Source organism: Molothrus ater, chromosome 4, assembly GCF_012460135.2.
Source record: "Molothrus ater isolate BHLD 08-10-18 breed brown headed cowbird chromosome 4, BPBGC_Mater_1.1, whole genome shotgun sequence".
NCBI classification, from domain to species: domain Eukaryota; kingdom Metazoa; phylum Chordata; class Aves; order Passeriformes; family Icteridae; genus Molothrus; species Molothrus ater.
Window position 1 is genome coordinate 8,566,893 of NC_050481.2, and position 23,252 is coordinate 8,590,144.

At 44.5% G+C, this 23,252-nt stretch overlaps 1 protein-coding gene across 2 annotated transcripts in view; it reads right to left on the reverse strand.

Annotated features, from left to right (window-relative positions):
• MAML3 (mastermind like transcriptional coactivator 3) overlaps positions 1–23,252 on the reverse strand; it is a 229,383-nt gene that overhangs the window by 70,241 nt on the left and 135,890 nt on the right. For both annotated transcript variants that reach the window (XM_036383029.2, XM_036383028.2), the window contains exon 2: positions 12,182–13,663. In XM_036383029.2, coding sequence (XP_036238922.2) covers positions 12,182–13,663 — 1,482 coding nt within the window. The remainder of the gene's footprint in view (positions 1–12,181; positions 13,664–23,252) is intronic.

Here is a 23,252-nt window from a genome sequence, read left to right on the forward strand (position 1 = left end):
GCTGCTGTCTGCTGTGGGAGGCACAAAGCTGGGAGCTGGGCTTAAGTTACAGCCCTGACATTTCCCCTCCACTCTGCCCTGTGCTGCCCAGAAGCCAGAGCCCTCTCTGGCACAGTGCTTGCCAAGTAGCTGGGAAGCAGAGCAGGCAAGCAGGATGCTTCAGGCAGGTGAGTGGATAATAAGGCATAAGGGTTCTGTTGGTGTTTATTGCCCTTTCCCAGGCCAGCTGCAGTGGGGAACAATGCAGGACTGCTGCAACAATGCTGTACTGCTGTGCATGGTGTGAGCACTGCAGCTTTTACTGAAGGGCAGAAAGGCTTGGGGGCCCTGTTCTTTCCACAGGCTGCTTTCTCCTCAAGGGCTGCACTGGTACCTGTGGTTTTCCCCCTCCCTGACCCCCAGTCCTTGCCAAACTGGGGCCTTTTCCTCTGCTCCATGAGCACAAAAATCCCAGGCTGTCAGTGCATCTGTCCAGCCAAAGCAGGCTCTGTGCAACTGTGCCTGCAGGACACCCGTGTCCCTTTCAGCAGGGCACTTGGACAACAGCCCACCCCTTATGTAACCTGAGTCAAGGATTTTTTTTTTGTTTGTTTTGGGCAGCAGTTTTCACTCCTATCTGCACCTTGGGAAGGACTGGGGGTGTAATCCCTGTGCTGTTTGCAGAGCAGGTGCAGGAATGGGTAAGTGCAGAGGGGAATTTCTAGAGCGGCACAGCTGGAGACTTCTCCTGTGTCATGGTGAGAAACCTCTGACATCTCCCACTGACACCCAGAGCTTCACCACTGCAGACACACAAGCTTTTTGGTACATACAGTTTCTCCATTGTGCTTCTTTTACCTGGGGGGATGTGAGCAGGTGCTTGGGGAAACACAGAAATGATTCTCCTTGATTCTGGACTAGCAGCCCCCATGGAGTCAGATGAATAAAGTGAATGCATCTTCACACTGACCACGTACACTAAATTTGACAACACATCCACGTGCAATGTGGGGTTTGTGATGCATGCAGTAATTATTCCAGAAATGTCTTAAAAGGCTTTAAAAGTTTCTGTTCTATGCACGTCTGTGAGAACAGAGAAGTTGTCTTCAAGTGATGGGACCAGCTTCGCATGATATGAAGGGTTTAAAAGTTCCTCTCCCAAAAAAATCACTTCAAATTGCTTCTCCATCTGCAAGACTGCAAGGGTTTGTAACCCTCATTTACTGCATTCTCCTGCCATAGACAAATCCTCTAGGGTGTGCATGTACCATACCACTTAACAATATAAAATTCCTACCTATTTTGTTTAGTTTTAGCCATCTGTGATAAGGGACACACTGCAAATAATCTTGATCCAGTGAAGCTGTTCCATAGTCTGGAACACTGCAATTCTGGTTGAGATGGATTAGCAGTCAGACTGCAGGTGTAGAGGCCAAATTCATCTCATGGATGGTGCTACAACATTAGTGAGATTATAGCTGAGATTGCCCAGTTCTTCACCTGTCCCATGACTGGTTAAAAAACCATTTATTATGACAACAAATATTTCATACTATTTCCATCTGCCAGAGGTATACAGACCACAGAAAGCCATGGTGTCTGCAGTAATTTCCTGTGAACTGTGACAGCACCAAAAAAAGGTCCTGTGCTATTAAAGGGGTAAGAAGGGGAAGCAGAGAGATAAAAGCTGGATGAGGGGAAACAGGAGGTAAACTTCAGCAGGGAACTTAGAGAGAGAGAAAGAAAAATGCCTTATAGAGTAGTGGGAGAGAGAAAAGAAGCAGACAAATAATATAGGATGGATTAAAAACGAAAAAACAACAGAAATAAAAAATCCCCCCCAACCTGCTGGATTCAGAGGGAAATAAATACACACTGGAAAAATAATTCTCTGGAAAGTGCATGTTGGGCAGGCTCAGGAATCTTGCTTTCTCTAGGCAATACTATGTACAAAAATGATTTTAAAATTCAGATTCTACTGAGGATGTTTACTCTTGAAGGAATGTCATGTCACAAAAGGAGGAGTCATCTCAGGACAGACCCTACACTCTCTTTAGGTAGACACTTTCAAATGGTTTTTTTTTTCTGTTTTTCAAAGACACTGACTTTTCTCCAGTTTCTCCATATGCAAACAAAAGGCATTTTACACGTGTACCTGTTTTTCAAACCAGATTTTAACCAGAAGTGAGAGATCTGACAGAACAGATTCTACAGAAGGGTGCTAGCATGAGCCAAAGACAAAGCCTCTGGAGTGAGTAATCAGCTTTAATACTGCCCAAGTGTGAAAGAGAAGTGAAAAGGAGACAGAGGAAACCCGATTTGGTGGCAATGCTGCTAAACTTGGGCTTGCTTTCTCCTGAGGTACTTGGTCCTCTCTAGGCAGCTCCTCTCTTACTGTAGAGGATAGAGCTGCTAACAGGCTCCCACCGGGTGTAAATGAGGGAGCACCTCTTTGGAAGATGTGTTGCCACAGAATGGGTGGTTTTGTCCCAGTGTGTAAGATATGCTTGCAGGCTAATGCATGCAAAATGTTCCTCTCACACATGAAAAAGGGGCTGAGTGCGAGTGGGAGGACTCCAGAATGCAGCAAGAGAACAAAGAACGTAGGGAGCGACAGATCTGTTCCTCTCCTTATTAACAAATTTGGCTGTTGCAGACAACACTAAGCTGCTGAACATGAACATAGAGAGGGCAAGCTTCCCATTGCCCATGAGGAATGAAATCCTTGCTGAGAGAGCAGAAGCCACATTCTTTAGCAAATTAGATGCATCAGCTGGGATTTGGCAGAACCTCCTGAGCAAAGGACTCCAAATCTGCACTTAACCACTTACTTGGACAGCCTTTCAAGAGATCTTAAGTGTTCCTCCTATGGACACACACACGCTGCAACACTGGGAAATCTTTCTGGAGGGAATACACATCCCAATAACCTAATGCTTCTAGGTAGCATAAGGCTTGAATATTTAGAAATGTTTTGGAAAGCGTCAGAAATAGGATCCACATGGATAAAATGAAAGACAAAGTAGGAAGACAGAAGTGGGAGGTACACCTTGCTGCTGATCTGGAACATCCTAGCCACCCAGGGAGTATAGGCTGAGCATCAGAGAGCACTCCTTCCCACAGACACAGCTCAGGTGGAGCTGAGCTCAGAGCTTTGAACGGATGCTGACACTGCTCCTGGTATCACTGCTCTGGGATCAGCTGGCCAAGCCCTCTGGTGAGGCACAACCAGGCTGGAAGTCATACTAGAGAAGGGATAGAAAACCCTCCTGCTAAGATGTGTCCAAAGAGCAGTACTAGCTACCAAGGAGTATGGAAACACGAGTTTAACAGGGCTGTTGGGTTCCACATGAACTCCAGAAAACACAGTGATGTTCAGAACACTCCTGAGCTACAGTCATGAAGTGCAGTAAAGAAAGGTGAGCAAAACTGAGCCCTTAAAGATGGGACTATTACTTTTCCTTGGAAAATATGAGCTTTACTTGGTCCTAAGTTCCTACCTGGAACATTAGTCAGTACTTAATGATGTTCTCCTCAAGCAAAAGAGCTGGGAGATGCTCCTGGGAGAAACAAACTTTCAGTGCCATCAAAATGTTCTTGGGGGGGGGCAGGTGGGTGGAGGAGGGAGGACATGTAAGGAACACATTTAAGGATTACAACAGAGCAGGGGATTTCCTCTTTCTGGCAGTGCTTAGTCTGCAGACTTCTCTTGGTGTCTTTCTTCCTCCTTTGCCCTTCTCGCACCTTATGGAGCAGCACAGATAATTGTGGACACGCCAATTGTGGCATTTCTGATTGTCAGACCTCCTCACAGTGCTACCCAAAATGAAGCTGTCACTGTGTGGACTCTTTACTTAGCTGCAACACCCCTGAGGTGGGCACTCCCTCTTCTGACATGTGGCTCTGACACCCTCCACAGCAGAAACACCTGGATTTCCTTCCCTCACAACATTGCTTCTTTTTAGCAGCTGGATCAGGTGCACAGGACTGCCTGAAGCAGCAGCTGGGAAAGGATTGCCATGTATTCCCCCATTCCCAAAGGAGCCCTTTTCCCAGTTACACTGGTCACTGGTGATGGGTGCATGGGGAGAGGAGCCCTGCAGTCTGCCCTGCTCCCTGGGCTGGCTCTTGATGTGCACCAGCCCTTCTGGCCTGCCCTCTGCAGAAGCCAGTGCCATTCCCAGCTGGCCTGCAAACAGGAAAGGGGAGGTGATACAGGAGACAGCATAGAAGGATGTGTACAGCATGGGGAACAATGAGCAATCTAGTTCAAAGCAGCATTTTCAATTAGAGGATACCCTATAGCCTTTATCCTTATCAATTGATTATTTGACAAGTTTTCTTTGCTGCAAGCTCCTTAACAGAGAGAAATCAGAGCAGAGGGAGAATGCAGAGAAAGAAAAGGAGGTCCCTGGCAGAGCAGGCTGGCTCATCACTGTGGAGCAGAAACTGCATGAAACCAATTTAAGTGAGTTAAACAGCAAAGGCATTCCATCCTTCATGCAGTAAAGAGAGCACAGGGGAGGATACTGCTTGTGCAAGAACAACTCCTGCTGCAAGAATATTTCTACATGTACAATTAAACTCTTCTTGAAACCTACTGAAAAAACTAAATTTCAGGTTGGCTTGGAATTAAATCTCAGCTTGCATATGCCCCTACTATGGAGGGAGAGAAAGAGAGATGGAAAGAGTTAATTTTTAATCCAGTTTCTTGTTCCCTTTACAAAGGGTGGGAAAGACAATGACACTATGCTTAAATTGAAAAATAAACTCCCAGCCTACCCAGAAAAGGCTTTCCTAGCAAAGGGATTTGCTAACAATTTGTTTCCTGCAGAACAGGATAGTCAAAAGGCAATTTTCAATCTAATGTCGGCAGAGATACATGAAATGGCACTGAGGCTTAGAAATGCTGCTCAGGGTGGAAATGCAGCCTGAAAGGAGACAGTTTGTTTCATCTCTTATAATCAGTACAGAGAGCAGTAGGGGCCCCAGATCTCAATAATCTCAAGTTCATTGTTATATGCCTGATGAAGGCAGATGATTCATTGATTAATGCCTTTATATTCAGATCTTTAGAAACTATAAGGACACCCCCACCCACCCCCGCTTTAAATGGTTATTCTGTTGAAATAAGATAGGTCTGAGTGTGTTCAGATCCAAAACAGAGCCAGAGAAAATGGGTGGACAACTGCAAAGCCTTCCTTTGGCCTTTCCAGCAAAGCCTATTCTCTTCCAAAATGGGCTCCAAGGCTTGCCTGGCTCCCACTGCCAGCCAGGGAAAGCTGACCACCAATCTCATTGGTTGGCCTGAGACCTGGGAGAGTGGGCAGAGAAGGGAGATCTTCCCTGTCCCTCCGAAAAAGAGACGAAGTAGAGAGATCTTCCTTGCCCTGGATGCGTGCTGTTAAATCTGGCCAGGACCTGCCGCTGATTCTATCACTGCTGCAAACTCCAAGGCCCAGGAAATCCACTGCTCTCACAGCCTTCTTGCTGTGGCAGATGAAGGTTGAGCAATTACTTCACCTGTGTATTCAGTATGGACTGCAACTTGGAAGCAATGTCATTTCCTTGTGTGATGTGTACTTTCTAAAAGGACTATGTGACGCCACAGAAATACAAACACAGCCAAAGGGGAGCTTCCAAGGAGGAGGTCTGGAGTTGCACATGAGGGTACATTTGTGTAAAAGAACAGGTTGGATTGGAATGGTGGTAATGAAAATCCCCAGTATTACATTATCGCATCATTATAAGATTCATAATTTCACGTGTTTTCCCTTCACTTTAATATTCTGAAGCCAAAAGTGGAAGGAAAAATCAAAGCTTTACTCTAAAAAGCAAACTGCTGTTCCAGATGGATAAAGACCAGCTGGAAGTCAAGAATCCTAGGAGATAAGAAAACAGGAAGATAACTACTGCCTTATCCCCAGTATGTATTAATTTTATGAGCTCATGATTTTAAAGCAATTTTAGAATTTCTGAGTATTTCCAACCAGCAGTGTTGTGAGGCACAAATTGACTTTTGTTTTAGGCATTTCAGACTTCTGTATTTATGAATTTAAACACAGGAATATACCTTCCTGTAAGATTAAGGTCTGATTAATGTTTTGAGATGTTGAGAAGCAAATTGTCAAACGTAGGAATTGTAGAAGGGAAATGAATAAATACAGGGGTGTCCTGGTTTGATAAGGAAGTGAGTTTTTTGGGAGGTTGTGGTCAAACCAATTGGTGCTCAGATTTGAATACTGGCACCTGAGTTCTATGTGTGTTTCTTTTACATATTCTAAGTTAATAAAGTTTTTTTTTTTTTCTTTATTCCTAAGTTGAAGCCTGCTATGCTCTATTTCTGGTCACATCTCACAGCAGACACCAGGGAGAATGCATTTTCATGGGGGCACTGGCATTGTGCCAGCATCCAACTATGATAAGGGGCAAGAAGATTTCTAAGTGTCTACACTCCAGGAAAAGGTAATGCTATGGACTTACAAAATTTACAAAAGGATAAATCTAAAACTCAAATATTGTCTAAGGGCAAGCTAGGATTCAATGTGCGTCATGGCTGGGTATTGCAAGATCCCAGACTGGAGAAAAAGGAACCAGAGCAAGTCAAACCAAAATGCTCAGACAAGAGCTCTGCGAGTTCTGGCAACCAGGAGTGAGGCACCAAAGGCTAAGCAGACAAGGTGCTTTCAAGGATAGGAACCTCACTCTTTCCAAGAAGTAAGAAGACTTGGAATAAGTCTTCTCTCAAAATAAAAATGGAAAATAACAAAATCCAACTTATGACCTGAACTCACTGCCTACATGAAAACAGGACAGTTTATTGGTTTGCAGTGAACACAGAGAGCTACAAAGGCCCATGGACAATAAGAAGTTGGTTATGGCTGGTGTTGCTGGAAGCAGGTAGAATGGGCTACAAGATTGGAAAGCTAAAACTGATGATGCTAACTCGCACTTTCAGGAAAAAAATTGCACAAAAAATCACCAGGAAAGGGTAGCACTCTATGTAAAAATATGCTGCTACTGGCTACAGACATTCAAAACCACAGTGCTTCACAACTGCAGGCGTAATGAATAAAACTGAAGGAGAGTTGATTGGCACACATTGAATCATTAAACTATTGGAACTATTGAACTATTGGATCTTACTCAATAACAGGACAAACTGCTCTTTACGTAACAACCTAGATCACGTAGGAAGGAAAAGTGTAAGGAAAAGAAGTAAAATAGAGGACATTTAATATACATTTTGTGCAGTCAGTAACACAAAGTATCTGCTTCTAAAAATAACATAGGACATTTTCTTCACAGATGTGAATAATACACACTATAAGTCTTCAGGAAACTTGACAAGAAGAAAATCACACAACACTATATTTTTATAAATCTTAAAACAAATGGAGAAATTTCTATGAATCAAAGAGTTATCACTACAACTGTGTTTTATAAAGTGGAAAAGACCAGTTATTCTGACAGACTCTCTAGCAAAGCAATGGAACAACTGGTTTGCAGCTCTCTACCAGCAGTAACTTGGAGGATTTAGCAGTGAATACTCATCAGCATGGTTTCAGGACAGTAGGTTTCACCAAAGAAATTCATAGGATCACAGGGTTATTTAGGCTGGAAAAGACCTCTAAGATCACCGAGTGCAGCCTTTAACTCAACACTGCCCTTAGGGCCACACATGTGAATGTCTTTTAAACACCCCCAGGGCTGGTGAATCAACCACTTGCCTGGGCAGTCTGTTCCCATTTCCTTAAAACAGGATGAGTGGTTTGGCTGGGACATGGGAGCAATGCTCTTAGACTTGGATTTTGCAAGGTCTAGGCTGGGGAGAAAAAACATTGGTATGGAAGAAAAAACATTGCCAAATGAAAGGAACAAAGTCTGTATTACACTAATAAGTACACACCCACAGGTCACAAAATGAGGAAACACCAACAAAATTGGTTTTTAGGATTATGCCATGGAGATCTTAGCCAAATGCTATCCAGTGTTTGTTTCTAGTGATTTAAGCTAACATGGCCTCCTTTACAACACAATGGGCAGATGGCAGCAGGCATGGTAAGAAGGCTAGGCCATGCTCACAAATTGCCTGGTAAGATGGTCAGAATCCATCTGAGTGTGTTTTGTTAACCCATCTGTCCTTGAAAGTCTACTGGAGACTGATTTCCAGGGAGCACGTTGGGACTTGTGTAAAAGGCGGGCACAGCGTCTAAGCCCCGAGTCAAAGCTTTTGTGGAAAGCAGTGTCTGCAAGTCAAACATAGCACAGACAGGCATTCACCAGAGCTCTGTAGGCTGCTCAGCCAGTCATCCTCACTGTCTCCTTCATTATTTCCATTCCAGCCTGTGTCCCCTAAAATCTGCTAAGACAGGTGTTTCTCTGGCACACTTTCATGCAGCGAATACAAATCTTTCTTATTTACTTCCAGGCAGGCTTTTTAAAAAGGCCAAATTCCAGAACATCAACAGTCTCTTTGTCTTACTATCTCAAAGATAACCCTCAAACAAGTGTAAAATCTCTTTTACCATTTCAGAGAGAAGCACACCCTTTCACTTCTAAAGGGCAATGATGATTATTTGGAAGTTCTCAGGACACAGGTCCCCCTTTATCTTTGGCATGCAAAACCAGACTGAGCAGATGATGCATCTTGATTGGATAAGATAAAAACAAAGGACAGATAATTAAATATGAAATATGCTTGCAGGATGGTGTCATTTCTCTCCTTCATTCACATCTCTACAATTTTAAGCAAAATAAGTAGTGGTTTCACTAGGAAATAATTGCAGCATTCTCACAGTCCCATGCAGGCAAATAGCTGCAGTCTAGTTTTACTTTTCTTACGCCCACAGAAAATTCTGTTTTGTTTTGACCTCTCATTACTTTCCCTCACACACTTGGCTCCAAACATCAAATTTTGCCTCAGCCATTCAACAGTTATTGCTTTGGGCTGCTTTTTTTTCTTACCATTATGCATTCATATAGAACAGCTGGAACTAAGAAAAAGCACAATTAATTATTCCTAAATTTCCCAAAGAAAACCTTTTTACTTTTCCTCAGTTTGAAATTACTTTTTGGTTTGAGGAACAAGAGAAAAACTGCCTCCCATAAAACCTTGCATAGATCTCAAAAACTTAATGGAACATTTTAGCTTAAAAAACAGTGTAATTTTTGAGAAGGAGGTGGGTTCAGGTTTTCTTCCTTTTATTTCTAAAATCGTATAAAAAGTCTAAACAAAGCGATTGTTGCATTTTGGGGGGGGGACGACCTGATTTCTTTTATTATGACATGAGAGCCAGAAGAGAAGAGAATCTCTACCCCTCAAATATCAAGCAGGTTACCATCCCCGTGAAAATCTACTGGCTGGATTAGCCTATGAGCTCCAGCCAAACAAGAATGGAAGAACCGCACAGAAAAAACAAGAGCAAAAACGGGCAACACCTGCCACGTACTCACCAACTAACAAATGGTTTTAGGGCAGACCAGGGCACATGGAGCAAGGTAGAGAGCAGGGAATTCTGAGTCTGACCAAGTGGAGAACAGTCAGATATGAGATAATATTAGTAGGAAAGAGTCTTGATAAGGTAGACGAGTCCACCGTGAGTTTTTTTTTTGGATATAGATGGGTCAGAATCTGCCTATGGATTTAACACTCTGCTCCAGGAAAAAATCCCATCAAAATTACCTTCAGGCCACCTCTGAAAAAATCCCTGCCTCAAAAACCCAAACCAGTATCTGCTTTGTGTAAAAACACCCCAACCAGTGCTCCTGAGAAGAGAAACAAGGTTTAAAATAAGATACAGGACTTAATGGTTGAGGGCACATGGGTCCTTCACCAAGAGTGTGCTGAGGGCTACAGTGCCAGTACCAGTCCCGAACGTCCACAGAAAGATACATTCATTTTACATTCAGAAATGTACTTCAAACGAAGAGTGCAATATTCTCATTTTTCCTCTGTGACTATCAGCATGTAGTAAGTTGTAGAATCAGATAATCTGCATCAGTCTGCATTTAACCTAACAATACCAATATTTTTACCACTTTTGCAAAAACAGTAAGTTCTATCAAGCACATCTTGCAATCATAGGCTTTCTACCTTTCCACAGGAAAATGCTTTTCAGGGAAGCAGGAGAAAAAGAAGAAATTGATTGCAGTTAGAAACTTATTACTTCAACTTTTCTCATCAAAATAAATCCCTTCAGTGTAGGCAAGTGGGTTCCACAAATAGTAAAGGGACCTTTTGAAGTCTACACAAAATCAAGAAGTCCCTCATCCTGGATGGATCAATAAATGGGAATTGTACATAATATATAACAAACTATGTATGGCTCTGCCTTAAGTTTCTTCTTTGTATGTCACAGAAATGACTTAATATCTGGACTTGTTTATGAAAGTTGTTGTTCTAATTGTTTATCTAATTCTATCCAAATATCTAGTTCTTCCTACACTTAAAAAAAAAAAAAGGAACTGAATGAGATTAGATAAATGAAATCTTGGCTACCCATTCATGTTGTGGAATTGCAGAGAGATATTAACATGAATTTCTCGACTTAGGAAATGGAGGAGATGGCATTAACTCTTTCCCACAGGCAGATCATCCTCTCAGCTCTTTGATGGGTTTTTGAGTTCAGCAGATTTAACAAAAGCAAGAAACAATAAAGCATTGGCAGTATGACCAAGCATCCTCTGCCTCTTAGTTACAAAATGGCAAATCTGTAGCTACAATTACAGTCTGAGTTCTAAGCCATTATTGCAATATTTCTCTAGATAAGCCTTTTCCAAAAGAAGAGGCTTTAGATCACCTATGTCTAAAAAAATAGGCAAGCAGAATTAATATAAAAATACGAACCTTTGAGCTGTCACCATACATCCTGAACCAAAACCAGGAGGCAGATGAACATTTCTTTTTGTTTTGCAATTAACTTTAAATAATCTGTGATGTGGTCTGACCTGGTAAAGCTCCTACTTCTCCTTATTGGCTGATCCCCAAACTCCGTAAGCTGAAGGAATAACAAAATTTGCTGTATTTCCACATGCATTACAGTGGGAGTCCCAGTTAAACCATGCTCAGAATGAAGATTTCCCTGTAGGTGGTGTGGAAACAGCTGATTTGCTGAAAAGCTATTATGCTAAAATGATCAACCAACAATTCTATTAGTGTATTGTACACTATTAGTGTGTATCAGACTTCTTGACATGTTTTGGTGGCACATAACTTCTGCGAAGGCATCACTTACTTTGAGAATTGATTATTAACTTCAATCCATTTTAAAGCTCTCAATACAACATTTAGAAAATTTGTTCTTGAACCTCTCCATGACACCGGTGGGCAGATCTTTACAGGGGCTGCACAACTAAGAATACCCTGCTGACCCAGGAGGTGATAGGGCATTAATGTAACCACTATTCCAACTGGTTATTAACTCATTACAGAGTATTCCCCAGGCCTGGCGACTGCTGCACCAGAGCTTAGCACGAATACTCATGAGACAGTGATGCCGAGGCTCTGAAGCCAACAGGGCTTTAGCCTCTTGCTGAAAGACAAAATACTTGGTGTTGCTAAAGACTGCTTCAAAGTCCCAGAATAAACCATCTCATCATCATTGCCCAAGCACCATTAAAAGCATTCTGTTATTCTTATTTTTCCCAGTTAAAACCAAAGACACTCAGAACCCACATGTTCTACCTTTGCTTCCAGAGCCAAAATGCCAAAAAATGCTGTTTAAAGGTGGCTTGTTCTCTACCCCCAGAAGAAGGGACCAACTGCTCCATCTTTTCGTTACAATGCTAACTACAATGTGGTAAACTAAGCCATGCAGTGGTTTGGGATCCACAACCGCCACGTCTCGCATTATGAAAAAAATGGAAATAAACCCTCCAAGGAAGAGTGACTTCTAACTCAAAATTTCCCAGAGTGGCCCCAAGCACTCATCAGAAGAGGCACAGGGAACGAGCAGTGAATTAACAACAGAACTGAAGTATAATGCAACATAATTTCAGTTGTTTCTTAAAATGATCAGGCTCCAATACCACACGAACAAACCAAGAAGCATCTGCAATGACATTCCGTACTTTCCAGGAGAAAGAGGAGGCGAATGGAGGAGACTGGACAAAGAGATGTCAGCCTCTGTAGTGGCCAATACAAGCGGCTCACTGTACAGAGCCTTTGTATCGGCCTCTTGTGTTATGCACTCACACTTACCTGACCGAGGGCAGGGAGTGCTGCATATCCCATGGGCTGATTTATCATTCCTTTCTGCTTCATGATGAGCATGCGCTTCTGCTCCTCGCTCAGGTGGGCCACCTGAGCCGGCATCTGTGTCTGCTGGGCCTGCTGCTGCTGCTGCATGTACGGCATCATGGTGTTCTTCCCGGGGTTTGCCATTGCCGGGGCCATCATCTGACCCAGCTCAGAGTTGAAATGGGTCAGAGGTTTGGTGTTGCCATAAGAAAGCATATTGGGCTGCTTGCCCAAGGAGTTTGTGACCAAATTATTTGGCTGCTGACTGATCATGTTCATGTGATTTGGAGGGAGGTAGTTATTAATTGTGGTCTTCTGGGGATTGTTTGCCATAGGAGGCACTACAGGGTTTTGGTTGTTAAAGGCTTGAGAATACATCATGGGACTATTTGGTTTGTCTGCACTGAAGGGTCCTCCGTAGGGACTAGATGGAGGCCCCCCTGGTGACCAGCTTGAGGGCTGATTGGGATGCTGTTGCTGCTTCTGCTGCATGAGCTTGGCCCTTTGCTGCTGCTGGGCTGCCATCTGCTTGAGCTGCTCAGCTGGGGACAGGTCAGCGCTGGGCAGGGCCCCCGGCCCAGGCCCCGATCCTGCCACGGCCGATGCTGGGTTCATCAGGAAGCCGTTCCCGGAGCGCCCCTGCGTCTGCCCGGGCGTGTGGGCCTGGCTGGGAGTCTGAGGGGACTGCACAACACAGTTTGCTGGTGATCCAGCAGGGACTGGGGCCAGCGGTGCGCTGGATGCGGAAGCAATGCTGGAGCCTGAGGAGATGTTGGAAAATGGAGGACCGGAAGAAGATGGCCTGACCTGGGGAGAGCCTAATGGGACATGAGCAAATGGAGAATGGGATGGATCGCTTTTTACACTCGCACTCTCCTGAGCCTCTGTGGCAGGCCTGGGAAATTCGGGCTCCTTCTTCTCTTCAAAGTCTTCATTGAACAAATCCTGTATATCGTCTTCTGGGACAGTGTTCGCCAGCTCATCTATGAGCTCCTGCCACTCCTGATCATTCAGGTTAATGTCTGAGAAGAGCTTGTTCTGATTCGAAAGAGATGTTTCAGAAGTGTCTATGCAGTTGGAGTCATCCAGAGGCTCTTGCTTTAGCTCCTTGCTGTGCAGGATGTTTAAACCATCATCCAGCTCGCTGCAGCCGTTAACAGGGAGCTTTATCTCAGAAAGCCCACCATTTTCACCCAAGTCTTCTAGACCACTCCTGTGAGTTCCACTGTTCTGCAGGAGCAGAGGAGCTTTCATGTCAAGCTGGTGAAGAGGAGAAACAGCAGGCAAATTAATGGGCAAGCTGTTGATTGCCTCAATGCCTGGCACATCCTTGCGTGTCCGCTTGCTGGTTGGAGAAAAGTTCCCATCACAAACTCCATTCTGCTGCTCTCCATTGAGAGGTGAACGTGCGCCTTCCAACTTCCTTTTGACCGTCTCTTGAAGCTTAAAGAAAACAAGAGGAAAGAAAAAAAATTAACCATTTGCAGATGCAAAAGAAGTTCACATGGGCACTGTGACAAGAGACTCCTCATCGAGCCAGTGACAATCAGTTTTAAAACTGCTTAGGAAGTTTCTCTGATTTCATTCTTATGCTTTGATCAATTTGAAAACACAGTCTAAAAACCCCCAAACAACCAAACACCTCCCACTGTCCCAAACCAAACCTTCCCTTGACTAGGAAAGCAGAACTGTAAAATATGTCTGTGCTTTCCAAGCTGAATCTGTGCTAACTTCCAAGAAATTTAGGGAACAAGTTGACTCATTTGACATTTTAGTGCCTAATACAAAGATAAGATTTAAACAGTGTACCTAACACAGTGAGGAGTCTTAAAATGGAATTTAAAAAAAGTCTTTAATGGAATTTTAAAAAAAGAGAAAAAAGGAATCACTAAAACTTAATAGTCACTCCAATTTTTTTGTTGTTGCTGGACGCTTCTAGAAGCTTCTTCAAAAAAATAACTGCAATATAAGTGATTGACTACTTATATTGAAATGTGTTGTTGACAAAAAAAATTACATAGTTTCGTTTGTTTAGCCCTATGTTCTTGGCTAACACATTGAGAATCACTTTTAAGGGAGAAAAAAAAATCCACCCTAAAAAACAGAAGGTGCTTTGCATAACTTTAACTCAATCAAATAAAAAAAAAAATCAACTATGTGCTAAGAGCTAACATAAAACATAAATAGCTAACAGAAATAGTGGCTAGACAAGTCTACAGAAAAGCAAATAAATCGGAATATAAGAATTCTAGAAAAAATTAGTGTATTAACATCAGTTTTAAGTCAGGTTGTAGCAGCAGAGCAAAGAACTGTAGCAAGCAGCAGTCCTCCCCACTCGCACCCAAGCCGAGTCCTTTACTTATGTACGAGGCTAAAAAAAGCATCTCTCTTCACTAAGGCAAAAAACAATAGTGGGGAGGGGAGGAAGCAAAGAGGTCACAGCTCTAGCAAACGCCTTCAGGACACACTTGCATCCTTGATACTAGAACAATAGCAGACAAAATACTGAAAGATTTTATCAGTTTTTAAAGTATTCTTACTGGTAGGAAAGTCCCAGATATGCAACTCCCACCCCTTCCCTAACCTAGAGGTCCTCAACCTTCTTTCTTCTCCTAATCCAGATCCCATTTATTTCTCCCATCCCAGAGGGCTGGTTCCCTTTTCATCCCATGTGTAAGACAGGCAAGCAAATCCGTATCTCGCCCGGGTTTTGGCAGGGAGTGGTTCTGGGAGGGCTGGGCCCTTCTCCTGCCCCTCAGGCCAGCCTGGCCTCTTTCAGCACACAATGCAGAGGGATGGGGCCAGCACAGGCATTGCTGCAGCCACAGTTCAGCATGCATGGGACACCAAGCTACTGGGAGGCTGCCCTTCTGCAGAGAACCAAGCAGAAAGGGAATGCCGTGAGTCTAAACAGACCATCAACCCCTCGATTTTCACTGGAGCAGAACAGCTTTCTAATGTGGGAAAATAATTAAAATGTGATTAAGAGTCCCCAGTGGGTCACTGTTGGCATAAGTGGCTGAGACTTTGCTGCCTGTTCCACCCTGCAGAAAGCCAGTGTGTGCCAGGCCTCCCGCAGGCAGAAATTCCTCCACCTTGTGGCTCCTGTGGTGCCACACAGACCAGCTGCTCCGTAAGCACAGCCTCTGCCCCATGGCTGGGCTCCTTCTCCGGTCTCTGCTCTTAAAACCCTGAATTTGGAGAGCTGTGGATGTTCACCTTGGAGATGAGAAAGTTCTGGGCAGACCTTGATAGCGCCTTCCAGTACCCAGAGGGCCTACAAGAGAAGGACTTCTACAACTGATAGGGCAAGGGGTAATGGACTCAAACTGACAGAGGGCGGGTTTAGGTTAGATATTAGTAAGGAATTCTTCCCAGTGAGGATGGTGAGGTGTTGGCACAGACCGGCCACGGAAGCTGTGGATGTCCCATCCCTGGAAGAGTTCAAGGCCAGGCTGGATGAGGCTCTGAGCAACCTGGTCTAGTGGAAGGTCCCTGCCCATGGCAAGGGGGCTAGAATTAGAAGGTTTTTAAGGTCCCTTCCAACCCTTCCTAAATTCTGTGATTTTATGCCTATGCAGCTCTGTAGCAGCTGTCCACACCCTGAGTCTCTTCCCAGTTTCTGGAGATAAGCGAACAGGCACAGCCAATGGTTTGCACCAAGAGGTTCCTCTCCCTGTGTTGCAGGTTGTGATTTGGAGCCCCTTTTTTTAAGGCCTCCCTATCAAGTCTCTGTCACTCCACTTCCACTCCTTTCTCAAGCCCAGCAGCTCTTGTCCCCGTGAGCTGCACAGGTGCAGGTGGGAATGCACACTGTGCCACTCTCTCTGGATTAGAGCCTGGCACAGTCGAGCTCAGCAACCACAGCCTGCAGGAGGAACCCGCCAGGCCGCAGCGCACAGAGCCCTGCAGGAGAGAATCGCCTTCTGTCCACCCCTTCTCATCTCTCTGTGCCACGGCAGCAGAGCTCTGCCAGCCAGAGGGGCTTGCCCAGAGGTGGCAATTGCCTCAGTCTGTGCCAGTTGGCAGCCACGTGGAAAGGAAGTCCAGGACTAGTGGGAAGGATCAAAATCGGATTCCACGAGGACACATACGGCTCTCACCTCTGCTGTCTCCCTCCCCAAAAACCCATGTTAAGCTGCACATGGGTGTGTGGCAGTACAGCTCCCTGATGCTTTTTGAGTCCTGTATCTGCTGGGTTGCAGATTCCTACAGCTGAGTTGGTTGCACTGATCTTTCCATAACCCTGGATCAGACCCTGGAGACAGGAAAGGATGGTACAGATGTGGTAACAGTGCCTCTTCACAAGTACAACAGCACAGCTCCAGGGCAAGACAACAAAGAGCACAAGCTGGCCTCAAGGGCAGGTGGTCAGTTGATGTAATGGGTTAAAATAGCATATTTATGTCAATGTAAAAAGAGCATATTTAAATACTGCCCTTCATGGGCCACTGCCACAATTTACAGCTGAAATCGCCCATTTCAACTCCGAAGCCATCACACTGCCAAGTCACTACTGCCACACCAGAAAAACATTGCCCCAACAGCAAGTGACTCAAGGCCAAGCTCAACGCGAATGCACAGGCAAAACCAGGATTTGAAGAAGTGTTCAAAACGTGTCATGGCCCTTTACCCCAGGTTCATATTGACCAATGCTGGGCTAAAGTAAGAACAGGACATGGTGGCAGCTTCTCATCATGAGGTAAAGTTCTATAAGGAAAAGATGGGAAAAAAATTTGCCTTAATGACAAGGCAGGGACCTGTGAGAGTCATTATCTCCTGAGGAATATAAGTGAACTGACTCCATACGTTTTGCAAGTTTGAATGAATACTTGACAAAAATATTGGTGAGAGTGATATACTTTGACATGATTTCACACCTTCAGGTTTTAAAACACTACCATTTTATCCTGAATCTATCACCTTATTGTATATGAATGTTTATCAAAATAATCACAACTATCTAGTGACAAATAACCAGCCCTAAAAATATCAGTTCCCAAAGTTTCATCATGTGCTGGAACTTGGATGTCCCCGTGTACAAACAGACAGTGACTTTAGCCCAGTATATAAGTATTCATAATCATGTTTATTATGCATTACAACAAAAAGCAGCTTGACGTGAAAACTATTTTCTATGAAATATGAAACATACAGAAGTTGCGCCTCATTGCAAAAAAAAATTAAATTAAATCTCTAAGTTGGTTTATCCACATCGTTCTCCTTCAGAAACTTCAGGATTTGGGGGGCTAACAGGCACTAATATTTTTGTCTTCTTTGTTTGCTCATTGAAAAACTGTAGGTAGACAGAGACTTAACATGAAAGGTTTGTTAGAAGGCAACATGCTGGGTACAACCTTGGCAGGTGGGGAAGCCTCTTGATTGCAGCATTTTGGGGGAGTTGGGAGCCATAACAATAAACGCATCTCCTTTTTTTGAGGTACAACACCGAAATACTCTCATCAAATTATTTTAATGAAAAATTTCCTTTTCCTATCTTGATTTAATTCCAGTCACCATATTAGCTCTTGAATGGTTTGGATATCCTACACTGAGCATACACTGGGCAAACAGTTCACCACAATCAGGATTCCAGAGTGTCTTGGAGTAAAACCCCAGCACTTGCCCTTCCCTCTATAAACACAATCCCTGAAGTAAAACAGTACCTTTTAAAGTACCCTCCCTCTCCTTCTTAGTACAAGTGCACAGTTTGTGCATGTTTTATGGCATGCATTGTGAAGACATTAGCAGGAGCTGAGAGATTTATGTCTAGGAACAGAAGATTGTTGACACATAGAATAAAAATAAAAGGAAAATATCAAAATCAAAGGAAAATATTGAAATAAAACAACCTCCTTTCAGCTTCATAAACTTTTAGCTTTATTCACACAAAATATTTGGCTGATGAATCTTCATTTCACTGCAGTTTTTTACCCCAAATCACAAGAGAGTGAAGCAGGACTCTCGATTCTTTATATGCCTTGGAAAAAACTCCAGGTGCAGAGTGAGAAAAGGTCAAATTTTGGCAGGTTGACTTTTTAAATGACTTGCAGTCGGCGGAGAGGCAGGGGGACAGCGTGCGCGCACGCAAACGCGCACCGAGCCGAACGGTGGGATCCAACCCTGCCGAAACCCTCGGCAGAGCCGCTCGGACATGCCGTGACAGACCCAACGGATCAACGGGAGCGTGGGGAGGCTGCTGGCAGGGCTTTCATCTGCGAGGAGGAGAAGCTGCTCCGCTTCATCTCGCCAGCAGCGATTCATTTTTCAGGAGGAAGGAGACAGAGGTGCTGTTGTTATAGCAACAGCCGAGCCGCTCCAGCCCATCCTCCACCGTGGAGCTGCCTTGGGTGGGCGGCTGCTCCGGTCCCCGGGCACGGCAGCGACTGAGGCTGCGGCAGCACGGCATCCTTTGCTTGCTCCTTCAAAGAACAGCACAAACACCAGCGGGAGGTGGGGAAGCCGAGAGGCCAAATTCTCTCTGTGCCAGTGGAAGCCGCTCACGGCACCTAACGCAGGTCCACTGCTCCTCTGAGCCCCCAGAAAAGGAGGCTGATGTCACTTTGTCACTTCTGCAGATGTTTTTGTGTACCAGCTGCATGTAGCCACTGACTTGGCTCTGCCTAGGGCACCTCCAGCCGCTTCGGTACAAGACAAGGGCAACAATTCTGAGAGGCTTGGTCCGCTTGGCTCCCCAGCTCTGCTGCAATGTGCCCTGCTCTGGAGTTATCTTGGCTCCCTGTGGGAAACAAGAGAAACTAGCCAAAGCCCAAAGTCCATCTTACTCAGAGGATATCCATGTTTACAAAAAACAAGGGTTCTTATTCTTCTCCACATGCTCTTCTGTGACTCTTTCTGTTAAAAATTGATCTCTTCAGTTCTTCATGTTGAATCAGTCTGGCCCACCAGTCACCATGACCTTCAGTTCCTTTCCATGAAACGAATTCAAGTCTTGGGCCTTCCTCTAGGGTTTCTACTCTCCCTTGCACCAGTGTGTCTGCTCCTGAGTTTGCCCCCTCTTTCTTCTCCCTTCTTCTCCTAGAGCTTCTATAGAAAGATCTTGATACTTCTTACCTCCAACAGGGAGTAGTTACCATGAGCTCTGCCAAATCAGCAGTCTCCAGCCTGCACCCTAAAGACTGAGTAAAGTTTGCTACTTAACTTCTTGTGCTGCGCTTAAATCCTATCAACAATTCAGCAAGTGTCCCAGGGGTGGCTATGAAGTGACACTAAGCAAGTGGATTTGACATGACAGCATCTAAGATCAGTAAGGAATAATCAGCATTGCCATTTGCATGCCAAAAAAATCCGCTTCAGCCTTTGAAAGGATTTTTTGCACGCACGTCCTTGCTGTATCACCTCTGACACTGCCATTCAAAAGCCAAAGTTGCCAGAGTGCCACTGCCTGAGGTACAGCCACATCTTGTCACCAGTCTAGTGGGAGATCAAGCAGAGCACAGGGAAGAAGGCTAACAAAAAAAGGCACTGTAGGAGAGCAAAATAGCAACAGCACTGGGGAAGTCAAACCAGGTAAATGCAGTGACTCCACCTGCCCTCAGTCAGCCAGGTAAGGATGCTGGTGTGTGCTAAAGCAGCTTGAGAAAAGCTGAGTGCAAAGACACTGCACAGCAAGTTAAACTGAACTTTAGAGCATGAACTATGTCATGGATGGAATGCTGTTATCACTGTCAAAGAGCCTTCCTGCCCCAGTCTGTGATCTGCATGGTTCACTCCTCTTCAGATCTATCTCATTTAGTCCTGCTTTGGCCCACTGGGGTAAACACTGGCAAAGCAGTAACCTCACTGCAGTGCCAGCACTGCTCCGTTTGTGCAAAAGTCTTAGGCAGGTGTAAGAGCCTCTAAGCTGAACTACTGAGCTGGCAGTACCTATTCCTGCCTCTCACACCCAGCAGCTGCGATCTGCTCTCTCTGAGATTGTCCTTGCAGATGGCATGAGCTGCATTTTCAGAGTGTGTTATGACAATTTAGTCAGGCAGCCTCCAATTGACTTGTCTGGGAGTTGCTCTGATGAGTCTTCACCCTTTCCAATCTGCTTTGTATCTGGACAGAAGAGAGGGTAATGATAAAAAGCAGACACTGGTGATTATTAAAGCTGTGCCTCCCAAAGAACCACAAATCAGGATTGAAAAGAAATGCAGGAACCTCTTGTGTTTTAAACTAAGAAGAAGCAAAACAACACACCTAGTGCTGTTGCACATGCACCATAGCTACTCAGCAGCTCTTTAAACTGTCTATGTGACATTAGGAATGGCTTCCTGGGAAAAATCTTGTCCCAGTTCATCCCTGGATGAGCACAAGTTGTAGCAGGCTAGTGAAGTATGTTGATGGCATCCGGCCTGCCTAGCAAAGGGGTATGTGGGACATGAAAGCATTCCTGTCCTCGGCAAAGGAGGAGCAGCTCTGTGACACAGGCTCTGCTTCCCTTGTCATTAAGGCACCAGTAGCATGTGAGCTCTGTTCCTGACTTGAGAACTGACAGACTAAAACCTTGTCTAACTGATGTAAGGGAAAAGCCCTTCCTATGCTTAGGGCAAGCAAATTATCTTCCAGCTGCTTGCAAAACACTGCCATGGCACCATCTACATACATAATATATTAGTCCAGACTCTTCTCAGAGAAACTCTGAAGGAAGAGCCAGAAGAGACGGCAGAGGCACGACAGTAATCCCCCGATGACACCACAGATTTCCACGGACGACTGTGAGTTCCTACTGGATCTCTTGTCCTGCCAAAGCCTGTCTAGTGCACGATCTCTAGAAGACAGACAGCAAGCTGGCAGAAGGCTGAAATCAGGAATGGCACCCTTGGCGTCCGCTCGTATCGCCGGTGTTCACTCCCAACACACAGCCCCTCGTGGCAACATCTGGCAGCACCTGCCAGCTCCTCAAATCACTGTGGGCTAAGTGATTCCAGGGATCCTTCCACATGACTGAGGTCAAGTTAATGCTTTCTGAAGCAATGAGTTTCATACAGTCAGAAAAGGAAGGAAATGAGAGCCACAGAGTCTACACACCGTACCTGTTCAAGCCCACACGTTTTAGTCACCCTCTTGAGGTAACATCATAAATGAAGCTTCCATTTGAAAAGAATGTAAATATCAAATGAACAGATTTCCACAACTAACACATTAAAAGAAAAATCTTGTGACTAAGTCATACTGGGCTGCAAACAAAATGGTAAATTTAGCCTCCTTTTTGCCATCTGTTCCCTGAACAGGCAGCTTGGCCAAGGACATAGGTCAGCTGAAGATTTCCCTGCAAGGACAAGTACCTTTAAAGGAGTACAGGTGATCTAAGTACAGATTGAACAATTAATGATACAGTAAGAATTCCAAAGGAAACCCAAGCATGGTGGAAGGAGAGGGAAATGAATGCTTTGCATGGTAATTAATTATCACATTTTTTCTACATTTTAATTGTTTGCATAGTAATGAGACGTGTCTTTTGGAGAAAGGAAAAAAAATCCAGCATGGGACAGATGAGTTTGGAAATAAATTTGTGCTAAGCTACTGACCATTTTAAAAAAAGAATAAAATGAAATAACTGAAAATCCCAAAATAGAAAATCTAACAGAAAGGTCTGGGTTGGAAGGGACCTTAGAGAGCATCCTGCTCCAACACCCCTGCCACGAGCAGGGATAACACCCCAGACCACCTTGTTCAGGACCCCATCCTGCCTGGCCTTGAACACACCCAGGGTGAATCCCATTAGGTTCACCAGGAATTAGGGGTGCATTGATAAGGCCATTTCTTCTTCAGCCACATTTCTTCAGAGATAGACACTATGTCTGATGGAACAACTCCTCTTTACATTCATTCTTGGCTTTCAATACAAATTATAGCCAGTACTGGGGAAAAAAAAAAAAAAAAAAAAGCAGGATGATTGAAGATCTGTGAAGACTCGAGGAATCCAAGGACTGTATAGGATGCCCCAGACACGTTCTGAATTATTCTGAGCACAGTTTGGGAGCTATTTGCCATGGGCTGAAGGCCAGACAGCACTGAACAGCAGATTGGCCCTAAACACAGCCAAGTAAACCATACAAACTTGAGCTCTTTGTGGCCTCAGCACCTTCATGTCAAGCTGATCTCAGGTCTCACAAAGGCACAGAGCACAAGTCATGGAAAAGCACATCTGGTCTCCCAGCTCCCAGCAATTACCAGAGTCACAGACACACAAGACTGGACCTGCTGTGTGGTGTGAACTGCCAATGTACCATCTAAGTCTACTGATGAACGTAAAGAAAAAGATTTTAAGCAAATGAAGGCCCTGATTCAGCACAATATTTAACACATGGTTCACCTTGAGTGGACTAAGCAACCCAAAACACAAAGAATGGTTTATCCAATAAATGACAACATCAGACCAAGACCTCTGTCCAGGTCTTACCTTCTTCATTTCATCCACAGCAGCTGTCTCCATCCCAGGATAAGCCTCATCCTCTCTCCCATCCTACTCTGAATATACATACAGTGTAGTGCTGGACTCATGGCAGCAGTGGCAGGAAGATTCCCAAATCCCACAGGTGTGTAAGGCTTGGAGATCTCTCCCCACGAACCAGAAAGATTACCAGGAGAGGGGTGGGCAGTGTTCTGCCACACAGGTTACATTCCCAGCCTGCTGTGGGTGTGCAGCACGTTACAACCAGGCACTTTTATCTATTTGTGCATTTTGAAAACAGCCCTCCAAGGGAAGGAATTGCAACTCATAATGCTGTACATGTCTGTACATTCCCAGTGTACACAACACAGTTTTTTCCTTATTTTTTTCCTTTTGCTGTCAGAAAAAATTCCGTGGTTTTTCCACACAAGTGCACACACGCACATGCAGTCACTGCCCACCCGCATGGGTTTTCATCTCAGCCATCTATGCATGCTAAGCATATATTAACAGCTAATTAAAATTAAATTTAGACTTCAAGTCCCATTCACCACTGAAAGCTTGTGCCCTTAACAGTGCTAAACAAGCACAAGGTAATAAAGCACGTGTTGGTGTAGGTAAAGACCAAGTCAC